We start from the raw sequence: 10,090 nt of genomic DNA, 5'->3' as shown, positions 1-10,090 counted from the left end.
ACACAAAAATATGTAAAATTCCTGGTGAGCCTTTTTGACCAGAGAGGAGATGTGGTGTCTGGGACAGGTCATCAGTCATGTCAACCCCCCAGGACCCTGATGTTATCTACAACTGGTGCAGACTGGGCTGTGTATGCGCTACATTAACAATAGTAAACGGACAAAGATACTGTCCTTGACCTCTGACACATTGAGGAAAACATTAAAGCTTTTACTTCCGGACTATTTTCAGTTAAGGTCAGTATCGCACCATCTTACTGCAGACAGTGAGGCATTGCTTCCCACAACTGAGGAGCCTGATTGTCTGAATTATTTTGAAGCAAAACCACTGTCCTGTGAAGAGCAAGGTTTTAGCCTCTGCAACTGTCTGAGTTGTTCACTTACGATCAATGACTCTTCAAGGCTTTAAGGATCTCTCCCTTGACAAACAACCTTGGGGCCGTAGTGCGTCTTTGATAACTGATTACCGAGCATGCTCTGTGTATTCACATTTCCACTCTGCTGTCCTTTTGTCCCCACTGCAGGCCCACGGACACGGAAACTGAAAAAATCGAAAAGTAGCAAAGAGGACAAGCGACCGCGCACGGCTTTCACGGCTGAACAGCTGCAGAGACTCAAGACAGAGTTCCAGGTGAACCGGTACATCACAGAGCAGCGGCGGCAGGTACTGGCCCAGGAGCTCAACCTCAACGAGTCCCAGATCAAAATATGGTTTCAGAACAAGCGGGCCAAGATCAAGAAGGCCAGTGGCTTTAAGAATGGCTTGGCACTGCAGTTAATGGCACAGGGACTGTACAACCATTCCACCACCACCATTCAGGAGGACAAGGAGGACAGTGAGTGAGAACTGAACCAAACAGGAAGGGGTCCAGTCCCCAAATTGATCATCCAGCAGGACAAGGAGAACAGCAAGTTAAGAACCAAACTGTCAGGGGCCCAGGGACTTATCTACCACCATTATCCAGGAGGACAAGGAGAACAGCAAGCAAGGAACTAAACCACACAGGCAGGTGCTCAGTCCCGACTCCACCATCAAAGAGGACAGTGAGTGAGGAGCCAAACCACAGAGGTCCACTCTACCACTACCATCCAGGAGGACAAGGAGTGACCAGTTTAACTTGCAGGAGCCCATCTGAACAGGCAGAAAACCATGCAGCTTTATTCATCTAGGAGGACAGGATCTCTGAGCTCCTGCTGACACTCAAACTGGTACCTGCTTACAGAGCAAACCAAAGATTTCTAATGGAAACAGGACCTGCTGATTTGAAACAATCCAACAGAATTCAGAGCATCCAGGAGCCGCTCACCCTGCTGCAGACACCTGCTTACCTCACCATGTTCTGCTTCAGGTTCTGACACACAATGAGACTTGAGCCAAAGATAGTGAGAGCAGCCAGAACCTTCAGTGGTCAACCCTCTGTTGACTCTGACATAAATACACCTGAAGGATCTGGTCTCAGTCAGTTTCAAATCCACTGAGTGGTACCAACTGAACTGTACCCACCAACTGAGTAATACTGATCCACCGAATGGCACTGACCTTCTGCAGTGTTCAGGAGTGGAAAATGGACTTTATACGTGCAACTGTGCAGATTTTGGAGTCATTTTTAGGTTCATTAACGTTCCCTCTGCTGAAACCACATTGTTGGAAAATCTAAATGAAACGATTTGTCTTCCAGGAGCCGAAGAAAGTTCTCTGAATGAGATCTACATAAAAATAATCTGGTCTGTAACAAATGCAACTACGAACAGCTGTCAATAAAACCAGATGTTAATGAGAAATAATTGCAGTTTGGTTTTGAACAGCTCCATTTTTATTTTAATGATTATTTTGGACTGGACCAAGGTCTCTGATTGTCCTGAGACTCTCAGGAAAAAATAAATCAAATTTTACTCTTTAGATTTAAAAACAAATCTTATTTATTTGGTTTTAAATGCTCTTGGATTTGATACAAGGGAGGCAATAAATAATAGAGCCTGATACTTACCATTATGTACCCGGCGTGCGCCTCATACTTACCTGGTATGTACTTCTTATGCACCAGGTAAGCACTCGGTACATGAAGGATATGTACCTGGGAAGTACCAGGCTGTGTTACGTACATACCTATGAGTAATAAGTATGTACCAAGTAAGAACCGGGCTGTGATATATATTGCTATTGAATTTTGTTAAATTTGATTATAAATCAGTACTACTGAATCATTAAATCTGTTTGTGAAGAAAATCCTGTGTTTGTGAGTTTGGATCAGTAGGATGGTTCTGATGGAGGAGACATGGAGCTGCACACATTCAGAACTCTGGGACGTCTTCAGTTTTTCAGCAGTAGAGTTCTGCAGGTCTTTCTGATAATGCAGGGCTGGAATGGGTCCAATTCATGTTCATTCAAATTGTGTTTCCAAATAAATTGTTTTTACCTGAACTGGTAGTGACTAATTATTCAACAGAGGATCTCACAAAACATTCAGCTCCAACAGTCAGGTTGGACGGGTGTGTTTGTGTTTACTTCTTTAAAATGAGGAGGATTTGCCTCAGAAGTCCAAAACCCCCTTTAGAAATTCATGAAACCCAAAGAAACACTTGGAAATCCTCAAAACCCCAGAGAATCCCTTAAAGCACAAAACAATTTGAGTTGTTCAGCTGTTCAACCAGAGATCTAACCAAACTTACCTTCAGAGTCCCTCCATGCCTCAAAGACTAAAAGCTCTATTTTACTCACCAAAAAAGGGCGGGGCATTGTATTATTGCCCCAAAAAGGGAGGAGCTTTGCATAGAGGTGTTGTTGGTGTGGGTCAGTCAGTAGTATTTGTCAACAGGCACAGTTTTGTCAGGGTTAGGTCACACAATCTGCTGGCTACCCTACCCTACCTTAGATAAATAATTTTACCAATTTAATTTTTATGTATATGAATGTATTTGTTCAGTGCCCTGAGATAACTTCTGTTGTGACTTGGTGCTATATAACTAAACTGAATGAATTGAACTGAATCACATCATTGGTCTGTTTGAGACAAAGTAGGCTTGATGGAAGATGATTGAGGAGGACACCAAATCATTAAAAAGCTAAACTTGAATTTGTCAAAATGCACATTGAAAAGTCACAAAGGTTCTGGGAAAATGTTCTTTGGACAGTTGAGACATAACTGGAGTTTTTTTGGGCAACAAGTCCCATCAGTTTTATATACACAGACTCAAAAAATAGACAAAGAAAAGGACACGGTACCTTCACCACAGCTTTATAACTTGGATCCCACACTCCTTGTTTCTTTGACTTGATAAAGCTTCTCGGATGAGAAGTGAAATGCCTTCAGTTACAAATAAAGTCCAGTTGTTTTGTTTTTAACATTTCTTTGATTCACGGTACCTTCAGTAGTAGCACCAACATGGAGGAGGCTCAGTTCTGTTCTGGAGCTACTGCATCTGGCACAGAGTGTCTTGAATCTGTGCAGGGTACACTGAAATCTCAAGACGTTCAAGACATGGAGGCTTTGCCTGATGGTTAGGGTAAGACACTGTGGCTCCACTGCCTACCTATCAGTGTATGACTGAAACTATGAAAGTGCTATTTATAGTGGTAGATGTGAAATCACTGAGTGTACAAGAATGGGTTCATGAGAAACTGTGAAGGGTTTTGCAGAACCTAGAGAGGTCAAATACCCATTGTATATGGTGGACCTTTAACCATCAAGGCATTTTGGAGCAAAAAGTGCTGCCAAATATCAGAAAGTTTGGTCTCATCAACAGGATCATGACCCACAACACACAACTGTGACTGAAATATACCGGTATGTTTATTTGGTTTTCCTCAGCTTTGCTCACTACAGTTTATTGATATCCACTGAGATGTGTACACATAGTTAACATACATGATAATCCATCCATCCATCCATCCATCCATCCATCCATCCATCCATCCATCCATCCATCCATCCATCCATCCATCCATCCATCATCTTACGCTTGATCTGAAGGTCGCAGGGGCAAAATCTTGAACATCTCTCTCCACAGCCTCTTCCAGTTCTTCTGGGAGGACTCCAAGGTGTTCCCAGACCAACTGAGAGACGTAGTCTCTCCAGCGTGTCTTCCCCGGGGTCTCCTCCCAGTTGGACATGCCCAAAGCACCTCCATAGGGAGGCGCCCAGGGAGCATCCTTACCAGATGAACCACCTCAACTGGCTCCTCTGGATGTGGAGGAGCAGTGGTTCTACTCTGAGTCTCTCCTGATAACTGAACTTCTCCCCCTGTCCGACCAGTAAACAGAGAGCTTTGTCTCACATCTACACATACATGATAAAAAAATGCATTTCTTTACAAACAATTCTGTCCTTGTCTGTAGACAATAGTTAACATTAAAAGTGATATAAAGAACCATGTGGAGGACATTCTGCTTCAGTTTCATGTTCTAATTTTTTTTCATCCAAATCGTGATGGTTGCTGACAGAACTAACCCATGAAATCTCCATCTTTACCTTCTGATTATTTGCTGCTGAAGCTGAACTCTAGGAACCTCTTCACACGCACCTTTCAGGTTGGGTGGCCTTTAAATCAAGGACTCCCATATGGAAGTCATTACACAGTTGTAAGAAACAGATTTGCTTGCTGCGCTCCTGTTTGTGTGACGGTGAAACAGAGTGAGGGAGAGGTCAGTCACATTATTTTGTGCCTGTGTGTAAACACACAAAACGTGTGGAGAATCGATGAGAAGTGCAACCTGCCTCTGGCATCATGTCAGCGTTAGCAGAAGGTGTGCACACTTCAGGAATGGATGTATGGACTCCATAGGGGTCAGAATGAGTTTCGGTGTGGTCTCGTTCCAGTAAAGAATGTCGGAGTTCTGCAAAGTACTTGGAAATACCTCTCCTCAACAATAATCTCTCACTGGGAGAGTAATTCCTATCAAAATAAAAGCAGCTAAAGTTCTCCAAATGTCCCTGTAGATCACCTTCAGAAAAAGTTTTTCTGGATCCGAGATATCTCATCCGAGAGACTTCCTCAGTCTGAGGTGCTGTATTCAGCTCAGTCTCTTAAATAGCACCTTCTCAGAGTGGATCAACCAGTTTGCTGCTGACAACCAGAACCAGCTGCTCACATGCTCAAGAAGGACCATCAGCCTAACAATGGATCATTAGCTGAATGAGTTTAATTTAAATGTGGTAAACTCAAGTCCGCTGATTTATTTTAAAGACAGTTCTCCACACTAGAACATGCAGGAGAGTAAATCACGTAAATCTGTTTAGAGGTTTAGCGCTAGCAAAGATAACTTTTTAGTTAGCTGGCTACATCTAGACGTAAGAAAGGTCACAATAAAAAATTGTGTTGCCACTTCTTGTATTCTGCTGAGGCTTTATAATAAAACTCTACTTCAAAAAGTAAAAGTTCCTCAAATGATTGGGGGGCTGAAGATTAATCAATGGGAGAAAAGGGCACCATTGACCACCCCCTGGCTCCACCTCTGCACCTGGTGGTGATAAAACGTCTCCCTCCTCTCTCCAGGACCCGTCACGCTGCGCTGCCTTGGACAAGAGAATAAAACCTCCCTCTGTCCTTCTGCACAGTGGAACTTGAATAACTTGCTCCAAAAACATTTAGGTTTACTAGTTCAAGTCCTGTTCAGAAAAACACTCATCTCCACTTCAACATTCACTATTTGATCCCTCTAAGGTATTGTTGTGTCACTTGTTGAATTAATTTGTAGAGAATAAAACTCAGTGTAACTTTGTGTACATTAAACTTGTTTAGTATTTTCCAGCTTCAACAAGTCGCACATTTTACTTAACCTGTGCTACTGCTAATCCTGACCTTTGACCCTGTTCCCTAGGCTCTGTAACGCTTTAAACTGTAAATATGAGTTCATGGTCTGGATTAGCTGGATTTATTAATAACTATTTCCTGTATGGTTTATTGTCTTCCTTCGTGACAAACGTCAAAATACAAAGAAAAATTCAGTGAAAAACATGTTTTCAGCCTGCGTGTCTCAGCCTGTTAGCTCCGCTGCACCATCGATCCACGTCGAGTCACACGCCCCCGCCCAGGCTCCTGACATCACCTGACGGGATGAAACATTCCTGTGGCATCAGTCAGAATGAGCCGGTGCTGTACGGAGTCATAAAACCACGATCCTCACGAAGCAGGCGGTCGGGACAGCAGAAGCAGACAACGTTTGTTCATCCACCATCTTTGATGTTTGTGAATAAAATCACTCTTCTGAGATGAGGTCATCCATCGTGTGTGTGACTGAATTATCACCACCACCTTCAAAATATTCTTTGTCAAAATATTCCAGTAAAGCATGAAAGTACTGCTAATTTTTCAAATGTGAGTCAGAAAAGACGACATCTGGTTCATGAAATCTGCTTGAACTGGGAAAGTTTGTCGCTTTAAACGCACAGAAATGGCGTCCTCCAGTTTGTTCCTGTAATCCATTTAAGATTGTGCAAACGACCGACAAAATACAGAACGAAACTTTCGTTCGGGTTTTACTTTGAGTCTGGTTAATCTTAATATCCAGCCTTAATGATATTAAACCTTAATATCCATTATGTTCTAGAACAGCGCCGCTCCAGGTGGCTGCATGTTGGAGCAGCTCTACTTTCATTCTGACATTTTGTTTTTGGAAACTTTAATTCCTCTTTTTCTGGATGTAAATCACTGTTTTGGATGATTGTTTCCTCTGGTATCAGATGCTGTGCAGCTGGAAGGATTTTTACTGAAACTCTTTTAGTTTTGGACATTTGTTATGATGCGTAACCATGGCAACAAGGCAGTTTTCTACAACCAACAGCTGATTAACATCTCAAAAGCTCAAATAATATCTCAACTACAGCCTCAAATCCCAAATGAGTTGAAAAGGATGTTCTGTGGATGCATTCTCATCTACCTGCCAGCTGTGCTCGAGTGCCTGACCACTGAGATCCTGGAACCAGCAGGAAACACGGCTCATGATAGCGGAAGGACAGGATCGTCCCTCGGCACCTACAGTTGGCTGTCCACAGCGACGAGGAGCTCAGCAGCTGCTGGGAGGCGTGGCCATTGCTTTGGGAGGAGTTCTGCCCGGCATTCTGGTGGTCCTACAGACCAGGGGAACCAAGAGGCCAGCAGAGTCTGGGTGGACGGATCAGACGGCATCTGCAGCCAGTTTCTTAGGATCCACTGTGGGATGGACCTTTACAAGAGATCCTTCCTGTCTACAGCATCAGCATCTATAACATCTCTTAATGAAATGAGGATAACGAGTTACAACAACAAATAATTTCCCTCTGGGATTAATAAAGTATTTTTGAATTGAATTGAATTGAATTTGAACAACAGGCCCGTTAGCTTAAAGCTACTGTGAAAAACAGGAAAACGTTAAAATTACACAGAGTGATAAAAGTTACACAGAACAAGTCAAAAGTTTCACTCCTGTCAAAACTTTTTCATCTGAAGGCCGAAATTTCAAAACAAAAGAACTCGCGGGCCACGAAGATTTGAACTCAAGACGTGAAGAATGTTTAGAAGAAAATACAGAATTTACTCATTTCAGTGAAGAAGTTCTAAACTGTTGTAGATTCAAAACATAAAAACCAAACCACAACTTAGTCCTGAGAGCCAGAGTCCTCGTATGAGGACATCAGTTTTTCTAAAACCACTTCCTGTTCCTTGACAGAGTCTGGTTACTGAACTCATTAGGTCCATGGGGCTTACCCGGTACCTTGGAGAAAGAAACACCAAACCAAAGCTCGGGTCTCGGGAGGTTAACAAAGTCAAGGTTTTGGAAAACATCAGTAAAAGTTTGAGGTATTTTGTACTATGAAAACGTAATAAATAAATACACACACATATAAAACACCCCACACACTCTTCCACTGGGCGGCTCCACATCGTGTCTAACTCAGGTCCTCTACCAGATTTCTGGCAGTTTGAGGGATCTGTTCAGCATCTCAGCTGTTCCCAGGACTGAGCTCTTCTAGACAGAGATCTCTGAGGTTGTTCCTGAGATCTGTTGGATCCACTCTTCCAGTTTGTGGGTCACAGCACTGAGTTCTCCAAGGACCACTGGAGCTACTGACGCCTTGACCCTCCACAACTTCTCTATTTCCACGTTCAGCCCTTGGTTTTTCTCCAGCTGCTCCTTCTTGATGTTACAGTCTCTTGGAGCTACATGTATCACCACTGTCTTCTTCTCTTGTTGGCAACCACCGCAATGTCTGGTTGGTTAGCCATGGTTGACTGGTTAGATCAGTTGTCCTCCAATGGGAGATTTGAGGGTTCAATTCCACCAGCAGTCACATGCTGAAGTGTCCCTGGGCAAGACACTGAACCCCCCATTGTCTCTCATGTGTGTCCATCAGTGTCTGAATGTGATAAAGCTCTGATTAGTCTCTGTAGAGATCTAGTATAGAGCTGTATGAATGGGTAAATGAGGTACAGGTTGTTGTAAAGAGCTTTGAGCATCTTGATGAGATAGAAAGGAGCTGTATAGGTACAGTCCATTTACCATCACATGTTTGTCTGGACCCGGAGGTCCCACAATATTTTGGCCCTTCCATTCTCCACCACCCTTGGTGGAGTCAACATTCTTTCACTGTTACGGTGGGACTTGGTTCAGTTTTTAGAATTACCCAGTCTAAGTTTCTGTGTATCCCATTTCAGAGTGAAGAGGAGCAATTGGAAATACCCTCCGCCCATCTGTCACCCACCTGTCACCCACCTGTCCGTCTGTCTGTGAGCAAGACAACTTGAAACACAAGTGAGGTGTCAACTTCCATTTTGGTGTGTGGCTGAATCACCGCATAACAAAAATCAAAATAACACTATCAAAAATTGGGTTGCCTCATCAAAATCCAAGATGGCCACCTCCATGTGTATATACAGTATATATAGTGCATGTGTGTGTGTGTGTGGGGGGGGGGGGGGGGGTTTGTAAACCGACCACCCCAATCATTTGAGGAAACAGCTTTGTAGTCTTTAAATTAAAAGTATAATTTCCTCAAATGACTGGAGTGGCACTTGGGGTGGCGACCCATGGGGGCCAAGGCCACCATTGGCCACCCACTGGCTCCTCCATTGCACTTGGTTGAGTATGAAATTGTTTCGTCTACTCTCCAGGATCCATCACTCCTTTATTCTTCTACACAGTGTAACTCCGACACAGTCCAGGAAAACCTTCATCTGAAAAACTACTTTGTACAAACGTTCACTGTTCAAACCCCTCAGCGACACGGTACTTCAGCGTACTGCTTGTTAACTTCTCTGAAAGGTTTGGTTTGAACCTGTTATCCTGAACTTTTGGGTCTTCCACTGCTCCAAACATGGCACCATCACAGGGGTTTGGTAAATATTCCACTCCTGGTTAATTTGATCTCCTCTGTGACCTCTGTGACCTCTGTGACCTCTGGACTCGAACGTGAAGCCTGGCTCTGTTTCGTCTTTGTTTTGTCTGCTCCGTGTTTTTCCTTCGGGCCTTCCTGATGTTCTTCTGTGGCTCTCTTAATGAAAGCACCGAGGCAGGAATTTAAACTCAGACACTCTGACCCCTGTGTGTTCTGACGTCTAACCGCTGAGCGCCTGGTTCAATCAGAGCCGCTGCGGTCAGCGTGCCGGGTCCACAGCTGCTTCGACTGAAGAAGAACATTAAAACCCAGACGAGCACACGGAGACAGCCCGCCGTTTGCTGGTAAAACTGCTTTTTCACGTTTGTTCTCTCCACATGAGCCAGCAGCACTGGACTCCATGTGGGGGCAGTTATTGGTCTTGAGCGTTGCTCAGCGTGGCCCCTGCCTCTCTGAACGCTGAGCGTACCGTCACAGACGTTCAGATCTGGCCCCTGCCTCTCTGAACGCTGAGCATACCGTCACAGACGTTCAGATCTTTCTCTGAACGTTCACAGGATGAAATGATTCACTTTCTGTGTGATGCGTTCAAGGCTGCAGAAAAACTGCAGGAAAAAACAGCGTTGTATGATTTACTGGCAAACGACCCGAACCTCATTTATCTGAGGGGAAACTGTTTTAAAGGGATAGTTCGGTTAATTTGGAAGGGATTATCAGTGAGCCATGACATCCAACATCCATCCACCAATCCATCATCAATTAATCCATCCATCATCCAT

At 43.9% G+C, this 10,090-nt stretch overlaps 1 protein-coding gene across 1 annotated transcript; it reads left to right on the top strand.

Annotated features, from left to right (window-relative positions):
• Nucleotides 1-472: 472 nt before the first annotated feature.
• LOC119419753 (homeobox protein engrailed-1-B-like) lies at nucleotides 473-1,372 on the top strand. Its single transcript, XM_037687137.1, has one exon. The coding sequence runs from the start codon at nucleotides 473-475 to the stop codon at nucleotides 842-844; it is 372 nt and encodes a 123-aa protein (XP_037543065.1). The 3' UTR covers nucleotides 845-1,372.
• Nucleotides 1,373-10,090: the final 8,718 nt, after the last annotated feature.

This window comes from Nematolebias whitei, chromosome 13 (genome assembly GCF_014905685.2).
Source record: "Nematolebias whitei isolate Nwh7 chromosome 13, NemWhi1, whole genome shotgun sequence".
NCBI lineage: Eukaryota > Metazoa > Chordata > Actinopteri > Cyprinodontiformes > Rivulidae > Nematolebias > Nematolebias whitei.
This window is presented reverse-complemented; position numbering and strand designations above follow the sequence as displayed.

Bases quoted from the DNA above. Each gene is read 5' to 3' on its own strand.
- LOC119419753 (XM_037687137.1), top strand. From the start codon at position 473: ATGCTCTGTGTATTCACATTTCCACTCTGCTGTCCTTTTGTCCCCACT.